This window comes from Pseudophryne corroboree, chromosome 1 (genome assembly GCF_028390025.1).
Source record: "Pseudophryne corroboree isolate aPseCor3 chromosome 1, aPseCor3.hap2, whole genome shotgun sequence".
NCBI lineage: Eukaryota > Metazoa > Chordata > Amphibia > Anura > Myobatrachidae > Pseudophryne > Pseudophryne corroboree.
This window is the reverse complement of record NC_086444.1, coordinates 52,366,867-52,389,202: the sequence shown is the minus strand read 5'-3', so window position 1 is coordinate 52,389,202 and position 22,336 is coordinate 52,366,867. Positions and strand designations below refer to the sequence as shown.

The 22,336-nt window shown below is 43.7% G+C and overlaps 1 protein-coding gene across 1 annotated transcript in view; it reads right to left on the bottom strand.

Moving 5' to 3' along the window:
- The window catches only part of LOC135055485 (phospholipid-transporting ATPase IC-like), a 119,526-nt gene that overhangs the window by 36,569 nt on the left and 60,621 nt on the right, over positions 1–22,336 (bottom strand). Inside the window, exons 6-12 of the mRNA XM_063959615.1 lie at positions 15,542–15,603; positions 15,312–15,384; positions 13,363–13,433; positions 12,892–12,974; positions 10,661–10,819; positions 10,448–10,536; positions 1,650–1,846 (exon numbers count right to left, since the gene is read on the bottom strand). Coding sequence (XP_063815685.1) covers positions 1,650–1,846; positions 10,448–10,536; positions 10,661–10,819; positions 12,892–12,974; positions 13,363–13,433; positions 15,312–15,384; positions 15,542–15,603 — 734 coding nt within the window. The remainder of the gene's footprint in view (positions 1–1,649; positions 1,847–10,447; positions 10,537–10,660; positions 10,820–12,891; positions 12,975–13,362; positions 13,434–15,311; positions 15,385–15,541; positions 15,604–22,336) is intronic.

Sequence of the window (22,336 nt, the reverse complement as noted above, 5' to 3'; positions counted from 1 at the left end):
ATGGCTATTGTTGCAACTATTAATAATAGATATTGGATGGTCTTGCCATTTTATCATCACCGTTCAGTTAAGATACTCGAGGGGGGGTGGGGGGGTATCAAACCTCATAGAGAGATAATGTGGAGAGAGATAAAGTACCAACCAATCACCTCCTCTCATTTTTCAAGCACAGCCTGTAACAAGGCAGCTAGAAGTTGGTACTTTGGGGTCTATTCACGAAGCAGTGAAGAGTTGAGAAAACGAAGAAGCCCATGGCAACCAATCAGCTTTGAAGGAAGCCTTTATCAAATACATTCGATAAAATGTAAGGAAGATGCCGATTGGTTGCCATGGGCAACTACTCCACTGGTCTGTTTCTCCGCTCTTTTAACAAAGAAACATAGAATTTGACGGCAGATAAGAACCACTTGGCCCATCTAGTCTGCCCCCTTTTTTTTTTATCCTTTAGGCAATCTCAACCCTGTTTGAACCTTAATTCTTTGTAAGGATATTCATATGCCTATCCCAAGCATGTTTAAATTGCTCTACAGTCTTATACTCTACCACCTCTGATGGGAGGATATTCCACTTATCCACTACCCTTTCTGTGAAGTAATTTTTTCCTAAATTTCCCCTGAACCTCCCCCCCTCTAGTCTCACTGTATGTCCTCGAGTTCTAATACTTCTCTTCCTTTGAAGAATGTTTCCCTCCTGAACTTTGTTAAGACCCTTGATATATTTGAAAGTTTCTATCATGTCTCCCCTTTCCCTTCTCTCCTCCAAACTATACATGTTAAGATCTTTTAGCCTTTCCGGGTAAGTTTTGTGATGTAGGCCATGCACTATTTTAGTTGCCCTTCTTTGTACAGTCTCTAATGTATTTATAGCCTTCTGGAGATATGGTCTCCAGAACTGGACACAGTATTCCAGATGGGGCCGTACCAATGACCTATACAGTGGCATTATCACTTCTTTTTTCCTGCTACTGATTCCTCTCCCTATGCAACCAAGCATCTGACTTGCCTTTCTCATTGCTTTGTTGCATTGCTTTCCTGCCTTCAAGTCACTTGAAATAGTGACTCCTAAATCCATTTCCTCCTCAGTAGTCTCCATTATAGTACCCTTGATACTATATTTAGCCTTTGGGTTTTTGGGACCCAAGTGTATTATTTTGCATTTTTTTATCATTAAACTGTAGTTGCCACGTTCTTGACCATTTCTCAAGCCTACCTAGGTCATCAATCATTTGTTTTACCCCTCCTGGTGTGTCTACCCTGTTGCATAACTTTGTATCATCTGCAAAAAGACATACTTTCCCTTCAATGCCATTTGCAATGTCACCAACAAAGATATTAAAGAGAACTGGACCAAGTACAGATCCCTGGGGTACTCCACTGGTAACATTTCCCTCCATAGATTGCACTCCATTTACTACAACTGTCTGTTTCTTATCCTGCAACCAGGTTTCACGGCTTCATTAATAGAGCCCTTGATCTCTCTCTCCAAAATTTGATACATCTCCACCTCAACCTGCATTATGTCTAAATGACTTGGACTGTGACCATTATATGGAACTCTTGTGATTTCCAACATGCATGTCATTTACTGTAGGGGGTGCATTATCCTATATATTAGTCTGTGACAATTTAACGAAAGGCTCATCATCTTACCTCACATACAGAGAGATAGGCACCATGGTATTGAGAACAATGATATATCCCCAAAAGGCCAAGAAGCCTCGGTAAGAAGGTGGGTAATTGTTCCCATCATAGAGATACCAGGAAACGTTAGCTTGGCCTAATTTGGCTTCCCAGAAAGTTTGTCCAATAGCAAGTCCAGCAGACGCCAGGATCAGAAGAATAAATATCTACGGGAAAAAAAAACACAGAAACACACACGTTTGATCTAGAGATTTACTCAACAACCTCTAAAATATTTCCGGAGGCTCCTTTCTTTAAATGCACCCGTTTCACAGGAGCTAGGCCTGCAATACAATAATGGAAGCGTCCAAACATGTGCACCATACCCAGTAACAGGTAACACCGTACCAAAATGATCCGGTTTATGGTAGGCTCATCTGTATTATTCCAGTAGTTCACGGAAACGTCTCTACAGTGTATTGGCAAATACTGGAATTGCGATGTAAGCAAGGCACTTAGAGGACAAACACAATAGTACAGAACAAACAACATACTGTACTGTACATACTGTAGTGTAGTACATTTCTTAAATGCTTTAACCTAAAAATAAATGCACGTGCATAAAATACTAGTTACAACCAGCTTTACTTGGATGTAGACCATAACTGTCCATAGATATTGGGGGTCATTCTGACCCGATCGCATGCTGCAGCGGTGCGATCGGGTTAGAACTGCGCCGGTGCCGTAGTGCGCTGGCGCGTGCTAGACGGTCGAAGGGCGTCAGGCCGCTACGATCGCCTCTGCCTGATTGACAGGCGTTGGCCACCGTTTCGTGGGCGCGGTCCGGCCAACGCAGGCGTGGCCGGACCGAAAGGGGAGCGGGCCGCAGTGGCTGCGTGAAATCACACGCAGCCGCTGCGGGCCGGGGAGCGATGAGTAGCTCCCGGCCAGCACGCTAAAGCTGCGCTGGCCGGGAGCTACTCTTGAAGTGCAAAGGCATTGCCGCTGTGCGATGTCTTTGCACTTCTGTGGGGGGGGGGGGGCACTGACATGTGGGGTGGGATAGCCCTGTGCTGGGCGGCCCCCCACATGTCAGTGTGAATGATCGTAGCTGTGCTAAATTTAGCACAGCTACGATCATCTCGGAATGACCCCCATTGTCCTTCATGGAGACAGGTTCCCGCGAGCCACCTATCAGTTTGTGGTGCACATTTTTTTTTACAAACATATTCCACTGTCTGCACCATGATAAGAGTGTGGATGTGACTGTAGCGTTGGATACAGACTAGGGGGTGACCGGGTGCGGTTATGTGGCCCAGTAATGGCTAGTAATACTTCTGCACATATGGTACCAAATCTGGGGCAGTAGTGTTCAGCGGGCTTCTGAGAAATGGATCATGTATTAACGCTCTGAGTAGTAGACAGGTACAGAAGCTATTATAAGGAACGCTTGGGTTTTCTGTAATTTAAAAGACCTCTTATTTGTCTGAAATAACATACATTATTTTATAGACCATCAAATATATCCATCATGCTTTCACAAATGCCTTTATAAAAGTCATCTTGGGAGAAGAGTGTGTTTCTAGGTCTTGCAAGAAGACAGAATGATAAGACCGCTCTGCAGATCTGCTCTGAATGGATATATACGGCCAGTACAAGCCAGCATACACGCTGTGCTTAGTGGTTTGAGCTTTTGACCATGAATGCGAGTCCCACGCACTGCCAATGTTGGGCGATTGTTTGCTATTGCCAGTGCGCCCTGATTGTGTTCGTATAGAGTGGCAGTTACGATTCAAGAAACACACACACACAGAAAAGTTTTGAGAACGCATTGGGCATTCCTGGGCGATGGCTAAACAGACGGATGGCGATGGTCCATCTTATGGGCCTGTTACAGAAGTGTCGCTGAACTGTTTGCGTACATAGACGCTCATTCGTTCAGTTTGGAGGCCATGCTCAGATGGAAAATCTGCACATGCCATAGGGCTGTTGCAGATTCGCTGGTGTGTCTATAGGAGCACCGCCAATAGACGCAGCCACTTTTGCGCCCACAGACTTATTACATCCACTCTACTAAAAGTGTGGCTTCAACCATCTGCAAAAGAGGGGCATGGCTGCTGACGCCCACCTTTGTTTAACAGCGCTGCTATAGAATATCAGGGTTAAGACTGAAGAATACATCTTAGTGCAGAAGTTTTCTGTGGCAGTATGAAGATAAATTGCACTACTGACACATGGATTCAGTGTGAAGCTGGAGAGATCCACCCACGAAGGGAAGAAAAGGCAGGTGGGAGCACATCTAATGGCTGCAGCTGGAGAGTCTAAACAGATGGGGTGAGACTGTTACAGCCAGAGGAGGCTGCTGCCCAGTAGAGACAGAACCCAGTTGGGGTTCTAGCAGTGGGACTGCAGTCAGAGACCAGTGCGTGCTTGGAAGCCACAAGGGTGCTAGGAGGCCAATGACTACACCTGTAGAAGACAGGGAAGACCACCAAACGATGACACTGCATCTATGGAGCTGTGGCAGCGAGTCAAACCAGGCCGGAGCCAGTGATACCCTGCAAGGAAGCAGGCAAAACTGTGACACTTACACACTTTATGTGAGAGAGAGTTTGTCTGTAGACTAGCTGCCAAGCGTAGTTAAGGGCCAAGCAGTTAGCTAGTGTCCTACACAGGTGCTAGGCTGTCTGTTTTTTTATGTTCATTTATGTTGAATGTGACATTAAAGCACCATTTCCTTTATTCACTGAAAAAGCTGTGAAACCTAAATTAAGCACTAGACACTGCACCATTACACCCATCTACCAAGCTAATTACCCTGATGTTGTCACATGTCTTATAGGTTTATTGTTTTACTTTGGGGGTTTTCTGCTGAAATAGTAGCAACTATAAAAATAGTTACATCCAGGAGACTGCGTTCAACAATTATCAGCCTAGTAGACATACAGATGTGTCCACATACTCGGAGATTTAGCCATGCCTTGTGATTTTTCTTAATTTGCTTCCTTTAATATGTTACTTTCTCTGACGTCCTAGTGGATGCTGAGAACTCCGTAAGGACCATGGGGAATAGCAGCTCCGCAGGAGACTGGGCACAAAAAAGTAAAAGCTTTAGACTAGCTGGTGTGCACTGGCTCCTCCCCCTATGACCCTCCTCCAAGCCTCAGTTAGATTTTTGTGCCCGAACGAGAAGGGTGCAAGCTAGGTGGCTCTCCTGAGCTGCTTAGAAGTAAAAGTTTAAATAGGTTTTTTATTTTCAGCGAGTCCTGCTGGCAACAGGCTCACTGCATCGTGGGACTAAGGGGAGAAGAAGCGAACTCACCTGACTGCAGAGTGGATTGGGCTTCTTGGCTACTGGACATTAGCTCCAGAGGGACGATCACAGGTTCAGCCTGGATGGGTCCCGGAGCCGCGCCGCCGGCCCCCTTACAGAGCCAGAAGAGCGAAGAGGTCCGGAGAAAGCGGCGGCAGAAGATGTTCCTGTCTTCAAATAAGGTAGCGCACAGCACTGCAGCTGTGCGCCATTGCTCTCAGCACACTTCACACTCCGGTCACTGAGGGTGCAGGGTGCTGGGGGGGGAGCGCCCTGAGACGCAATAAAAACGATATAAAAACCTTATATGGCTAAAAAAAAATGCATCACATATAGCTCCTGGGCTATATGGATGCATTTATCCCCTGCCAGTTTCCTGAAAAAAGCGGGAGAAAAGGCTGCCGTGAAGGGGGCGGAGCCTTTCTCCTCAGCACACAAGCGCCATTTTCTTTCACAGCTCCGCTGGAAGGACGGCTCCCTGACTCTCCCCTGCAGTCCTGCACTACAGAAACAGGGTAAAACAGAGAGGGGGGCACTATTGGCAGCTAATATATAAATACAGCAGCTATAACAGGGAGTAACACTTATATAAGGTTATCCCTGTATATATATAGCGCTCTGGTGTGTGCTGGCAAACTCTCCCTCTGTCTCCCCAAAGGGCTAGTGGGGTCCTGTCCTCTATCAGAGCATTCCCTGTGTGTGTGCTGGGTGTCGGTACGATTGTGTCGACATGTATGAGGAGTAAAATGATGTGGAAGCAGAGCAATTGCCTGTGTTAGTGATGTCACCCCCTAGGGAGTCGACACCTGACTGGATGGTAGTAATTAAAGAATTACGTGACAATGTCAGCACTTTGCAAAAAACTGTTGACGACATGAGACAGCCGACAAATCAATTAGTGCCTGTTCAGGCGTCTCAGACACCGTCAGGGGCGCTAAAACGCCCGTTACCTCAGATGGTCGACACAGACCCTGACACGGATACTGAATCCAGTGTCGACGGTGACGAGACAAACGTAATGTCCAGTAGGGCCACACGTTACATGATCACGGCAATGAAGGAGGCATTGAACATTTCTGACACTACAAGTACCACAAAAAAGGGTATTATGTGGGGTGTGAAAAAACTACCAGTGGTTTTTCCTGAGTCAGATGAATTAAATGAGGTGTGTGATAAAGCGTGGGTTTCCCCCGATAAAAAACTGCTGATTTCTAATAAATTATTGGCACTATACCCTTTCCCGCCAGAGGTTAGGGCACGTTGGGAAACACCCCCTAGGGTAGATAAGGCGCTCACACGCTTATCAAAACAAGTGGCGTTACCGTCTCCTGATACGGACGCTCTCAAGGAACCAGCTGATAGAAGGCTGGAAAATATCTTAAAAGGTATATACACACATACCGGTGTTATACTGCGACCAGCGATCGCCTCAGCCTGGATGTGCAGCGCTGGAGTGGCTTGGTCGGATTCCCTGACTGAAAATATTGATACCCTGGATAGGGACAGTATATTATTAACTATAGAGCATTTAAAAGGATGCATTACTATATATGCGAGATGCACAGAGGGATATTTGCACCCTGGCATCTAGAGTAAGTGCGATGTCCATTTCTGCCAGAAGAACGTTATGGACGCGACAGTGGTCAGGTGATGCGGATTCCAAACGACATATGGAAGTATTGCCGTATAAAGGGGAGGAGTTATTTGGGGTCGGTCTATCGGACCTGGTGGCCACAGCAACGGCTGGAAAATCCACCTTTTTACCCCAGGTCACCTCTCAGCAGAAAAAGACACCGTCTTTTCAAACCCAGTCCTTTCGTCCCTATAAGGGCAAGAGGGAAAAAGGCCGCTCGTTCCTGCCCCGGGGCAGAGGAAGGGGAAAAAGACTGCACCATGCAGCCTCTTCCCAGGAGCAGAAGCCCTCCCCCGCTTCTGCCAAGTCCTCAGCATGACGCTGGGGCTCTGCAAGCAGACTCGGGCACGGTGGGGGGCCGTCTCAAGAATTTCAGCGCGCAGTGGGCTCACTCGCAAGTGGACCCCTGGATCCTGCAGGTAGTATCACAGGGGTACAAATTGGAATTCGAGACGTCTCCCCCTCGCCGGTTCCTGAAGTCTGCTCTACCAACGTCTCCCTCCGACAGGGAGGCAGTATTGGAAGCTATTCACAAGCTGTATTCCCAGCAGGTGATAATCAAGGTACCCCTCTTACAACAGGGAAAGGGGTATTATTCCACGCTGTTTGTGGTACCGAAGCCGGACGGCTCGGTGAGACCAATTTTAAATCTAAAATCTTTGAACACTTACATAAAAAGGTTCAAATTCAAGATGGAGTCACTCAGAGCAGTGATAGCGAACCTGGAAGAGGTCTTTACCAAGGTAATGGCAGAAATGATGATTCTTCTTCGAAGAAAAGGCGTATTAATTATCCCTTACTTGGACGATCTCCTGATAAGGGCAAGGTCCAGGGAACAGTTAGAGGTCGGAGTAGCACTATCTCAGGTAGTGCTACGTCAGCACGGGTGGATTTTAAATATCCCAAAATCACAGCTGATTCCAACAACACGTCTACTGTTCCTAGGGATGATTCTGGACACAGTCCAGAAAAAGGTGTTTCTCCCGGAGGAGAAGGCCAGGGAGTTATCCGAGCTAGTCAGGAACCTCCTAAAACCAGGACAAGTGTCAGTGCATCAGTGCACGAGAGTCCTGGGAAAAATGGTGGCTTCTTACGAAGCGATTCCATTCGGAAGATTCCATGCAAGAACTTTTCAGTGGGATCTGCTGGACAAATGGTCCGGATCGCATCTTCAGATGCATCAGCGGATAACCCTATCTCCAAGGACAAGGGTATCTCTCCTGTGGTGGTTACAGAAGGCTCATCTTCTAGAGGGCCGCAGATTCGGCATTCAGGATTGGATGCTGGTAACCACGGATGCCAGCCTGAGAGGCTGGGGAGCAGTCACACAGGGAAGAAATTTCCAGGGCTTGTGGTCAAGCATGGAAACGTCTCTTCACATAAATATCCTAGAGCTAAGGGCCATTTACAATGCCCTAAGTCAAGCAAGGCCTCTGCTTCAGGGTCAACCGGTATTGATCCAGTCGGACAACATCACGGCTGTCGCCCACGTAAACAGACAGGGCGGCACAAGAAGCAGGAGGGCTATGGCAGAAGCTGCAAGGATTCTCCGCTGGGCGGAAAATCATGTGATAGCACTGTCAGCAGTGTTCATTCCGGGAGTGGACAACTGGGAAGCAGACTTCCTCAGCAGACACGACCTCCACCCGGGGGAGTGGGGACTTCATCCAGAAGTCTTCCAAGTGATTGTAAACCGTTGGGAAAAACCAAAGGTGGACATGATGGCGTCCCGTCTCAACAAGAAACTGGACAGATATTGCGCCAGGTCAAGGGACCCTCAGGCAATAGCGGTGGACGCTCTGGTAACTCCGTGGGTGTTCCAGTCGGTATATGTGTTCCCTCCTCTTCCTCTCATACCAAAAGTACTGAGAATCATAAGAAGGAGAGGAGTAAGAACGATACTCGTGGCTCCGGATTGGCCAAGAAGAACTTGGTACCCGGAGCTGCAAGAGATGCTCACGGAGGACCCGTGGCCTCTACCTCTAAGGAAGGACCTGCTCCAGCAGGGACCTTGTCTGTTCCAAGACTTACCGCAGCTGCGTTTGACGGCATGGCGGTTGAACGCCGGATCCTGAAGGAAAAAGGCATTCCAGATGAAGTCATCCCTACCCTGATCAAGGCCAGGAAGGATGTAACTGCAAAACATTATCATCGCATTTGGCGAAAATATGTTGCGTGGTGTGAGGCCAAGAAGGCCCCTACGGAGGAATTTCAACTGGGTCGTTTCCTACATTTCCTGCAAGCAGGATTGTCTATGGGCCTAAAATTAGGATCCATTAAGGTTCAAATTTCGGCCCTGTCGATCTTCTTCCAGAAAGAACTGGCTTTAGTGCCTGAAGTTCAGACGTTTGTCAAAGGGGTACTGCATATACAGCCTCCTTTTGTGCCTCCAGTGGCACCTTGGGATCTCAATGTAGTTTTAGGGTTCCTAAAATCACATTGGTTTGAACCACTTGCCACAGTGGATTTGAAATATCTCACATGGAAAGTGGTAATGCTGTTGGCCCTGGCTTCAGCCAGGCGCGTATCAGAATTGGCGGCTTTATCCTATAAAAGCCCTTACCTGATATTTCATTCGGATAGGGCGGAATTGAGGACTCGTCCTCAATTTCTCCCTAAGGTGGTTTCAGCGTTTCACATGAATCAACCTATTGTGGTACCTGTGGCTACTAGGGACTTGGAGGACTCCAAGTTGCTGGACGTAGTCAGGGTCCTGAAAATATATGTTTCCAGGACGGCTGGAGTCAGAAAATCTGACTCGCTGTTTATACTGTATGCACCCAACAAGCTGGGTGCTCCTGCTTCTAAGCAGACGATTGCTCGTTGGATTTGTAGTACAATTCAACTTGCACATTCTGTGGCAGGCCTGCCACAGCCAAAATCTGTAAAAGCCCATTCCACAAGGAAGGTGGGCTCATCTTGGGCGGCTGCCCGTGGGGTCTCGGCTTTACAACTTTGCCGAGCAGCTACTTGGTCAGGGGCAAACACGTTTGCTAAATTCTACAAATTTGATACCCTGGCTGAGGAGGACCTGGAGTGCTCTCATTCGGTGCTGCAGAGTCATCCGCACTCTCCCGCCCGTTTGGGAGCTTTGGTATAATCCCCATGGTCCTTACGGAGTTCCCAGCATCCACTAGGACGTCAGAGAAAATAAGAATTTACTTACCGATAATTCTATTTCTCATAGTCCGTAGTGGATGCTGGGCGCCCATCCCAAGTGCGGATTGTCTGCAATACTTGTATATAGTTATTGTTACAAACAAATCGGGTTGTTTATTGTTGGAAGCCATCTTTTCAGAGGCTCCTACGGTTATCATACTGTTAACTGGGTTCAGATCACGAGTTGTACGGTGTGATTGGTGTGGCTGGTATGAGTCTTACCCGGGATTCAAGATCCTTCCTTAATATGTACGCTCGTCCGGGCACAGTATCTTAACTGAGGCTTGGAGGAGGGTCATAGGGGGAGGAGCCAGTGCACACCAGCTAGTCTAAAGCTTTTACTTTTTTGTGCCCAGTCTCCTGCGGAGCCGCTATTCCCCATGGTCCTTACGGAGTTCCCAGCATCCACTACGGACTATGAGAAATAGAATTATCGGTAAGTAAATTCTTATTTTATATATATTCTTTTATGGCAAGCAAAAATTTTAAAATCCATCCTCTTGCTACTCGTGAAAAACAGCTGAGCCGTGTTTTGCATATTGTGCCAAATTGAGCAAAATAGCAAAGATGTAAGTGGACACATCTGTAGGACACTTTAAGAATATTAATGCATACGTTTTAATGATGCAGCAAAACAAAAATATTTAAAGTGAAATATTGTACATCAAATATTACAAAGTTTCGTTTGAACAGCTTGATTATTATCCAATATCTTATTCTTACCGTGTAGACCATGTAATTCATCAGATAATCAATTTTTGTTCTTTTCAGCCTAGTTTTACCACTGTTTCTCATGATTTTCGTGTCAGAGCCTAAACAAAAAAAATAGATTTTTATACACTCTATTTTAAAATGTCATATAAGATGCCCTTTGGCCAAGTTAGAAAACAAGAAAACTTGTATAAAAGTATACAGTGGTTAAAGCACGCAAATTACCTGCGAATACGACTAGCCCGTGGCAGTAGAGTGTGTTACGGATGGTACAGCCGCGCAGTAATATTTTATCTGCGTCCAGCGGGTAGCTCATTCCTCGCCAGCACAGAGTCCCCACAAACTTATCCAGGCGATTATTAGGCTCTTCACATATAACCATACCTGGGTGAAAAAAAAGAAAAGTTCAATACAAGATGAGGGGCATGTAAGGATAATAATAAATAATAATAATAATAATAATAATAAAAAATAATGTAATAAAAAACAAGTTGTGAAATGTTTAAGTACAGTTAATTAAGATTTATTTCTTTACAGAACTCCAAAAGCTTTGAAAAAGGGAGTATAGGCTGTGTACAATGGTGGTCATTCCGAGTTGTTCGCTCGTTGCCGATTTTCGCTATATTGCGATTAGTCGCTTACTGCGCATGCGCAAGGTTCACAGAGCGCATGCGCTTAGTTATTTTACACAAAAGTTAGGTATTTTACTCACGGCATAACAAGGATTTTTCATCGTTCTGGTGATCGTAGTGTGATTGACAGGAAGTGGGTGTTTCTGGGCGGAAACTGTCCGTTTTCTGGGAGTGTGCGAAACAACGCTGGCGTTTCTGGGAAAAACGCGGGAGTGTCTGAAGAAACGGGGGAGTGTCTGGGCGAACGCTGAGTGTCAAAACCAGGAACGAAACGGACTGAACTGATCGCAATGGCTGAGTAAGTCTGGAGCTACTCAGAAACTGCTAAGAAATTTCTATTCGCAATTCTGCGAATCTTTCGTTCGCAATTCTGCTAAGCTAAGATACACTCCCAGAGGGCGGCGGCTTAGCGTGTGCAATGCTGCTAAAAGCAGCTAGCGAGCGAACAACTCGGAATGAGGGCCAATGAGTGGGACCCACATTCTCACAATGAACTTTCTCCAGGCTTGGCTAAAACACTGAAGGAAAGAGGGGATGCTGTTTACGATTTAGCCACTAGGTGGCACTGGCCAGTTTACTTAGAATACAATTCAAATTATTTGCATAATGTCTTCTGTTTGAAGTATTCATGGAGGACTTAGAATCGCTAGGTGAACAAATATGGCTGGTATGATCAATCTAACTCCCGTAGGGCAGAGGACATCACTGCGGAGGAGACTGGACGTTCTCAGGCAGCGATTCACAGCTGGAATCTGTAGCCAGCGACTGTAGATAATCTATAACTCCCCTGCTCTTATGGAACAACAACAGATAGTAAGATGAAGAGACACTGGTAACCCAAGCCTGGTGCGTCCCGCATGCTGCAACAGTCGGATATCAATCTCTTTTTTATTAATACTAATTTATTGATTCGTTTTCTGAACGGAAAGTCAGACCCCTGTAGGATTCTGCACCAATTAACAATTTTAGCATTTAAAATTCCCAAATACAACTCAAGCTTTGCAGAAACACTGGTTCCTTGGCCGGGGACTTTTCTTGGGGAGGGATATTAAAACAAACAAATAAATAAATAAAAAGACAATATAACCAAAAACTGCCTTCAATCCCATGGCACGGGGCTAGCTGCAGTCTTTGTTTATGTCTGCTGTCACCGTCTACAACAAGGAGTTTACTGCTTCCAGGCGTAGGTGCCAGCGAGGTGGGTACCTGGGCATCCTCAATAGCAGTCACTGTCTATGCATGCCATTTTTCAGTCATATGGGAGCAGGGGTATAGGGGAGCGGGTCAGGGCCAAATTTAGGGGTCAGGTCATTACTTGCTGATTCCCCCCCACTTCATCACGTCATTGCCCTCTTCATTTCAGGTGCCAGTCCGGATGCCTAGAGACCACCAAAGCAGCCCCATCCTCATCCTACTACCAACTCCTGGACCACAATATGCTGCCCGCTGACTCACCCCCCCTCATTCGCTAAATAAAAAAAAATATATATTTTAATTAAAAAAATAATACAAAGAATCATCTGTCTCCTCCCCAGCAAGTGCTGCCCCTAGGCATGTGCCTAGTGGGAAATCCACTACCGGAGCAGGTACCGGGTAGCCCTAACCAATGAAAATTTTTGTACTCCTATCAGTACTAGCACAGGTAATAAAACACCCTGCAAGCCACAAAGTACAATGACCTTTTTGGCCTTGTTTTGTTGATCACCAAGCTGCATAGTGGTCAAAGGGTTAACGCTGTTCCCAGTGTCATTTACAAAAAAAGGAATGTGACAAAGCCACTCAGGACTTACTAGAACAGCCGTGGCCACCCAACGTCGTACTCACCATCAAAGTCAGCCAGGGCCCCCTCCTCCTGCAGGAGCTTGTCAGTCACCTCCAGTGACATTCTGAACTTCAAGTTGGTTTCTCTAAAAACAAAATGTATAAGTTATAATTCAGGTATTTAATTCTTTAAAATAAAGTTTTCCTTAAACACAGGAACCTGGACAAAAATATACTACTTATTGTAGCACTACAGCAACCAGCCCGCAGCTTTCAGTCAATGTTGTTACAAAGTAAATTGTTTGTATTGTAAACGTTAGTATTTATAACAATAACAAGCAGTGGTAACGACAGAAAAACTTTATGTACATACTATATACAGGGATAATATTGAACATATTTGTATAACGGCTGCCAGATTGCTTTGTCACACACATTCCACCGGGGGGGGGGGGGCGTTTCCACACCGAGGGATGTCAGGGATGAATTAGGAGGGCCCTGTTAGTATGTCATTAGCAAATAGCAGAATAGTACCCGTCAAGTTCAGCGGTTTCCACATAGCACAAGCTGTTCGGCTCTGAGCTGGATAATAGCAGCACATCCGCCTGCATAAATGACAAAACAATATACGTTACGGCAACTTTTTTTAAGAAGTGGCTCAGTGGTTAGGAGCACTGACCAGCACAAGCCTTCGTACATGTCCTACATTCAGTATTTTCTGATCACCAACTAACTAATCTGCCTATCTATGCACATTATCAGTGCACACTTGCATTAGCTCTATACCTGGTGCAAACAATCAGTCTGGAAATAGGTATTACCTGTACACATAACTGCCAGGAAATATGAACAATAGGCCCTATATAAAACCTAAGGCCGGGTCTGTACTAATTTAGGGTGGTATTTATCAAAGCTTGGAGAGAAAGTGGAGAGAGCTAAAGGAGTCTATTTACTAAGCCATGGATGGAAATAAAGTACCAACCTATCAGCTCCTAACTGTTATTTTTCCAAACACAGGGGGTAATTCCAAGTTGATCGCAGCAGGATTTTTGATAGCAACTGGGCAAAACCATGTGCACTGCAGGGGAGGCAGATATAACATGTGCAGAAAGAGTTAGATTTGGGTGGGTTATATTGTTTCTGTGCAGGGTAAATACTGGCTGCTTTATTTTTACACTTCAAATTAATTGCAGATTGAACACACCCCACCCAAATCTAACTCTCTCTGCACATGTTATATCTGCCCCCCCTGCAGTGCACATGGTTTTGCCCAGTTGCTATCAAAAATCCTGCTGCGATCAACTTGGAATTACCCCCACAGTCTGTAACATGGCAGTTAGGAGCCGATTGGCTGTTACTTTATTTCCGTCCATGGCTTAGTAAATAGACTCCTTTAGCTCTCCACTTTCTCTCCAAGCTTTGATAAATACCACCCTAAATTAGTACAGACCCGGCTTTAGGTTTTACATAGGGCCTATTGTTCATATTTCCTGGCAGTTATGTGTACAGGTAATAATACCTATTTCCAGACGGATTGTTTGCACCAGGTATAGAGCTAATGCAAGTGTGCACTGATAATGTGCATAGATAGGCAGACAGAGCCCCATCTGGCTCTTTTTCTAGGGTAAAAAAAAAAAAAAAGACATATAGAGAGATTATACATAATATATATATATATATCTATATATATCTATATATATCTATATCTATATCTATATATATATATATATATATATATATATATATATATATAAAAAAATATTTTTTTATTAATTCTGGAGCTGCCTGCAAGTTAGTCCTGTTGAATCTTTAGTATCCGCTTAACTTTACAGATGTGTCCTCGTAAACAATTGCTACAGTCGCACCCAAACATCCCTTCCCAGAGTGTCTTTCTTTTGCTTGTATGTGCGTCTTAATTCCAATGCAATGCAACAAAACTTCACAAGACTGCACTGATTCATTTAATAGGAGACACTTGTATATTTGTGTGCAACCGAGACTGAATCTGTATACAAAGTGCTCTGAGACAGCGGCCGCTGCTCTTTTCCCCCCACAGCAAGTACCGCTGTGCTTTGTATACAGACTCAGGTGCAGTCTAGTGAATCGGTTTTGCCGCGGTTCACTTGCACCAGGTGTCTCATCGCATGGCATATTGAGGCTCAGTGTGTGAGGACACTTCTGTATATGAATCTCACCCAGGCATTACACACAGATTTATTACCAGTTTGCCATGTTATTGGCACCTGTATTGCCCATATATAAACCAGCATGCTGGAAGAGATCCGCTAGAAACAATATATAAACGGATCTGGCACTGAATCCATGTGGCCAATCCATGAACATAATCTAGCGGATGTCAGGATCAGCTCTCACTTTTAAGGAAGGAAACCGAAAACGGTGGAACGTTCTCTGGCGGTGGCACTCTATGGGACTGGGACGCTACCAGTTCATAGCCATTCTGAACGTGTGCAATAGACACTGACCGGAATGAACTCGTTCTTGTTGATTCGTATAACATCCCCGACACGAATGTTTTTCCACTTTGTTTTCTTAAACCTAAATGGAGGTAACAATTATGCAGTTAGTAACACTCCTACGTTATCCATTCATTACCAGTTCTAAAGATAAACTAAGCACGCCCATCATTGTAATGGATCATTTCGGGAATAAATGACGGACGGAGAGTTACAGCGCTCTCCCACTCACGGCTTACCTTCCCTCCTCTATAACTTCTGAAGGTCGGTTGTTTATCTCATTATCCATTTTGTGACGAGCCTTCGAAAACAAACAAAAATTATTTATATTAAAAGTTTACTATATTCTCGGACGTCATATCTATAGGAGGATTGTCCGTTGCGAAGGAAAACGTGGCTCCTTATAAATGACGATGATCCTTCTTTTAACTATTCTAGCAACCACATGCCACCAATTCAGGCGGGCAGTCCAGTGACCAAACTACAGCACTGTCAAGAGTCTTGCGGCAATTTTTTCAACACGTGTATTATTAATTTAGATTTTTTTTTTTTTTTTTTTTTTTATAGTTTTGTATAATGGCTCGGAGAACACGGGTTGCAATGTGACTGCTTCACAGCTCCAAATCTTATTAAATCCCAGGCACGGGTATCAGCCCTTCGCTAAGTAGAGCGTGTTTTCGCTATGGCAGGAGACACCATGTTTTCAGCTTTCATTTTACAGTGGGTACAGAAATTCTAGGGTGGGGGCATGCTGGCCAATTCTTTATTTACACAGGGAACAGGAAACTTTTTCAAATTATTATTCAATTAACATCAAAGTGCCAGTCCCACGAAGTTCCAGTAATAGATGATCACCGCCCATAGTGGATTGGTAAAAAGACGGGTTTGCTGCTTCGCCGGGGAGAGTAGAAAACGTTCCCTGAACGAATTTGCCATCAGGGAATCTTTTGAAAGGAGCCCAACTTTAAGAACTGGGCTCAAGCAGAAATTAAACTTCACTTGCGGAACATTTGTTGGGGGTCTATCATCAACCATGGCAGACTTCGCTAACTACAGAAGTAAAGGTCTTACATTCTACAGACATCTGCGAACAAATTCATGTGAAACAAAGTGTGTTTTAAATGGAGTTTACACAATATTCCCCCATTCCCTAAACTAGAACATTTAGGAGAAGCTGCAGGACTCAGGAAACATTGGGGTCTATTTATCATTCGAACCGGATTCCGGACAGTCTTATTGTTTTTTTGCTCCTGCAAGATTTGTCCAGTACTGCAAGAGTCCATTTAATATGTCTCCGAGGCAGCCTCTGTAGCAGTGTGAATGCATGAGTAGGGAAGATTATAACTTCAGAGTTCTAAAAACATTTACTATTAGTCTCAGCAGCAGATTCATAAAGTACGTAATAGGGTAAAGTATGGCTTAAAGACTAAACAAGAAAAAAAAAATACTAGTATCCCCCATCACGCAGGATGACATCAGCAACAGGATTTGAAAACCTAGACTTTTTGGTGACCAGTGCCAGAGAGAGAATTGGAGAGAATAACCTGTGCCTGAGAGTGAAATATATATGTTGAGTATCCCTTATCCAAAATGCTTGGGACCAGAGGAATTTTGGATATCGGATTTTTCCGTATTTTGGAATAATTGCATACCATGAGATATCATGGTGATGGGACCTAAATCTAAGCACAGAATGCATTTATGTTTCATATACACCTTATACACACAGCCTGAAGGTCATTTTAGCCAAGATTTTTGATAACTTTTTGCATTAAACAAAGTGTGTGTACAGTCACACAATTCATTTATGTTTCATATACACCTTATGCACACTGCCTGAAGGTCATTTAATACAGTATTTTTAATAACTTTGAGTATTAAACAAAGTTTGTGTACACTGAGCCAACAAAAAACAAAGGTTTCACTATCTCACTCAAAAAAGGCCGTATTTCGGAATATTCCGTATTTCGGAATATTTGGATATGGGATACTCAACATATATATATATATATATATATATATATATATATATATATATATATATAGCAGGGGTTCCACAAAAGTGGAGGGGGCACTCACTAGTAAATAACATATACAATTAAATAGCATAAAACATTCATGATTTTAATAGTCAGTTGCACCAATTCGCCTTTGATCGACGTTTCGACCCCTTGACCGGGTCTTTCTCAAGATAGGCAGGATCGGTAAACATTCACATCATTTTTCAAGGTATATACATAGTGTCCTCAATAGAGATCTAGAAAAAAGAGAGAACATAGGACCACTCTTAATGCCTCCCAGGCCCCACTGTTGCACCAGCTGAGTGGATAGATATTATCGGGATCTTTTTCCCTTAAGTGAGGCCTCAACGTAAGCCTTCGTTTGTTTTGGTATATGGAGTCACTGTGGTGGTCACTGTAGTAGGATATTATCCACTGGGCGTTTGGTTTACTTTATTTATTTATTATTTTTTAATTTATTTTGTTTAATTAATTTATTTTATTTATTTTGTTTAATCTTATTTGATACACACACGGTGTAAGTTGCCGTGTGTTAGTTAGTATATGATCTAAGCGCAACAGTGGGGCCTGGGAGGCATTAAGAGTGGTCCTATGTTCTCTCTTTTTTCTAGATCTCTATTGAGGACACTATGTATATACCTTGAAAAATGAAAAATGATGTGAATGTTTACCGATCCTGCCTATCTTGAGAAAGACCCGGTCAAGGGGTCGAAACGTCGATCAAAGGCGAATTGGTGCAACTGACTATTAAAATCATGAATGTTTTATGCTATTTAATTGTATATGTTATTTACTAGTGAGTGCCCCCTCCACTTTTGTGGAACCCCTGCTATGTATTTGTGGCTGACTGAGTCAGTTCCACTGGGTGCACCCTGAACATGTTTCTATGTATTTTTTGATGTGAGTGCGGATCTCCAATGATATATTGGGTATAGGTACCTTTGAAGTATCTCTGCCTTATCCGACACCCATCCAAGTTTGAGGATCTGGTAGAGGGAGGTAACTGGGACACACTCTTGTTGTGTGTGTCCATCCACATACTATTTTCTCACATTGGTTTTTTCAATCTGTATTTTAGAGCCTATTATAGTTATGTCGCAAGGGGGGACATATTTGTTAGATGATGGTTTGTTGTCCCAAGCAGAACAAGGGACCGTATCATACACTGACGAAGAGGTGGACAAACTATTGTTTGACAAACTGGACTTTGATTCTTTGCCGGCAGAAACGGCTGCTGATGTTTATTATAAGTTACTTAAACTCCGCCAGCGCGAAGTGGAACTACAACTCCATGGCCAGTTCCTTTCGGAATATCACAGGCGCAAACAAATCCCTCGTGGATTTCGTCTAAACAATATACCTACTCTCGGTAGGAATAACCCGTTGTTCTGCAGCAAATGGTGTGGCATTTTAAACAAGTGTTCATTTGACCTCATTGCACTTGTTATTGAGGAGGTCAGTAATGACCTCAAAAAGGTGAAAATCGATATTGAAACCACTAATGCTACTACTTTACCTTTACTACGTGAAGATAAATCTAGTAATTGGATAGAGAGACTGCAGACACAAATGGACACATTTCGTAACGAGTTGATCTCATTTAAAAGAAAGAAGTTGGCAGCTGTGACATTGGATTACCAGAACCATACGGTTTACCGTTGGTTGCTGGGGAATTCTGGACAGGAGGGGCAGGATAGATACTATCGGCCAAATTACAGACGCCGTTATACACCTGTTACCTATAATCCTGGATCATCCTACTCCACATCGGACACTGATACGGGTGAGGCTCAATCTGTGGGCACACATTTTTTAGTTGCAGGCAACCCTATGTCCACAGAACTAAGGGAAGACCCAAGAATCACCAGCCGCACCCGAGGCGGGGTGGCCACCCGAAGAAGGGCGCGAAGGCGACGACGATAGATTCTGTTTTTAATTTGTCAGACTATCGATTAAGTGATTCCGAAATAGCACTTTTATCGAAAGGTCTGACATTTGTTCCGACAACTAAGCACAACAAATTTCAAAACACTGTTGAACTTTACAGATTTAGCCGTAACCTTAGGTTAAAGGAATTCTTTGGCGTCAAAACATCTGACACCAATACATCCAAATTTAAACAAAAGTCACAATTTGATCCCATGTCCGCTAATGCTAGTATTAAGACATTTACACGCATTGTTCAGAAGGACATTAATGAGTGTCAGGTACCCAAAATGTATGATAATTTATCCTCTGACGAGCGTACTGCATTGAAGAATCTACGTGATAATCCCTTTATAGTTATCCGCCCTGCGGATAAGGGAGGAGCAGTGGTGGTCCAAAATTGGACCGACTATGACAAGGAAATTCTGTCACAGCTATCGGACTCTAACACATATCTCAAATTAGACTACAACCCGGTAAAAGAGATTAAAACTCAGGTTGATGGATCTCTGACACGGGGATTTGAAAGTGGTTGGTTGGATCAGGAGTTATATGCCTATCTTACGGTTGATTATCCGAAATGTCCCATTATTTACACCTTACCAAAGGTGCATAAAACCCTTGATAAACCGCCTGGGAGGCCGATTATAGCGGCAGAAGGGTCGGTGCTTCAGCCTCTAGCCATATATATTGATAGTATACTACAGCCCTTAGTATTGGATAACAGTAGTCACATTCGTGACTCCAATGACTTTCTTGAACTTATTCGGAATATCACCCTGTTAGACGAACCAATAATATTGGCAACCATGGACGTATGTTCGTTATATACAATCATTCCGCACGATCAGGGTCTGGAAGCGGTGGCAACAGCCCTACGGAAGTCAGTCAATCTTAAACAACCCATCGAGTACATTTTGGAGCTGGTTAAGTTGGTTCTAACTCTAAATCATTTTTCCTATAAGGATCAATTTTTTATGCAGCAATCAGGCACGGCCATGGGCTCAAATCTAGCCCCGTCATATGCTAATTTGTATATGGCACAATATGAGGAAACCAATATTTATCCGAAGTATGGTAAATTCATACGCCTGTATAAACGATATATTGACGATGTATTTATACTATGGACAGGTACTGAGCAGACTTTTGTCAATATGGTCGAAGATTTGAACCAACTAGCATCACCAGTTAGGTTCACGTACACTGTATCGACCAATGAGATTTGTTTTCTTGATATTAGGGTAATTGTTAGAGAGGGGAGATTTATAACTACCCTTTTTCGGAAGGCCACTGACCGTAATACCACACTTTTGGCCAACAGCCATCACCCTCCATCGTTAAAAGACAACTTACCGGTATCCCAATACCTCAGGGTGATGCGTATAAACTCGGAGACAGAAGCAATGAACACACAAATTACTGAGATGACGGCCAGATTCATTGAACGTGGCTATAAACGAAGGATCCTTGAGGGATGCCTGAGGAAAGCCACTAGGATTTTTAAGGGAGAAGCTAGGGCTAGAAGAGATAACACCGGCAGGATGACATTCTCTACTACCTTTAATGGGATGTCTGGTTGTATTCGGAAATCAATCAATAAGCATTGGCCCATTGTGACCTCGGACACTACACTACCATTTACCCGTATGCCGACACCGATGATGGCATTTGGTAGGGGACCAAATTTAAGACAGCTTTTGATGCGCCCTACGGTGTTCCCAGATGAGAATCCTGATAAGTTCTGTGTTATGAAACAAAAACCTGGATGTTTCTCCTGTGGGGGTTGTGTGACTTGCAGGTCTATGGTGACGGGTCCTACTGTGATGCATCCCCAGACAGGGAAGAAAATACGTATCACATATCACTTACATTGTCGTTTAGACTATGTTATTTACATACTTATCTGTCCATGTGGTTTATATAATGTGGGGCTCACCACCAGGCCCTTTAGAGATCGAATGGCCAATCACCGTACTTCAATTCGCGCAGCATTTGAAACCGGAAGTACTGATAAACCAGTGGCCCGACACTTTTTTGAAAACAAACATCAGGTGTCTAGCATGAGATGCAAACTGATAGATTGGGTTCCACCTATACAGGGTGGTGGTGACAGAACTCTCGCGCTCAAGCAGCGCGAGAGTTACTGGATCTACACCTTGGATACGGTTTTTCCCAAGGGAATGAACGAATACAACCCACTAAATCTTTTTATCAAACGGTAAAAGGCCTCATATGTTGGGGTCACTCCTTGCTGATATGTCCCCCTAACTAAGGTTTATAATTTAGACCCTTGTGATGTTTTGTTGCTTGGGTTTGTTGAATCTACTCTTTGGCTTTTTATATTTTTTGGTTGATGGCGCCCCTGTTATCAGGGGTCCTTCGGTCAATTTTTGGTCTGACCAGGTGACCTTCAGTCTCCTGGGCTGGACCCTAAGGTTCTTGCCCCTGTTCTTATCTCCAACAGTTGATTTTTTGAGGAGTGCGAAGTTATTGTATTTATACATAATTGTGCCACTTTTTGAAATCATGTATTAGTTGTATAAGTATGTACATTATTCTAGTGTTACATCTCCCTGAGTATATATTGGTTTTACAATACTTGACGGTTATCTTTGGGGTTGTCTTGCCCCATAGGGATATCCTATATATTTTGATAATATGTTCATCTGATATTACTAGGGGGGATGGGATTGTTATGTTTACATGTAATAATTATTGTCTCTTTGTATTTTTATAAAATGTTATCTGTGAAATGTATGGTTAGACACTCATATGTCTAAACCTTATTGGGACAATACCAATTATGTATGTAACAAGTACTTTGGTGTTGGAGATGTGAGCGGTTGGGCTGGACCATTGTGGATGTTGTACCACTTTAAGCCCTCAGGTTCCAGTGTTGCATGATGCTTTATGAGTGATACATACATGTATGTTTATATGTGTTATGTGTCCTTTATATATTTACACATTTATATATTTATTTTGATTTATATTTATATTTATTTTTATTTGTATTTCTGTTTCATTTTACTTTACTTATTTTTATTTATATTATACTTAATTTGTATTCTTATTTCTTTCTAT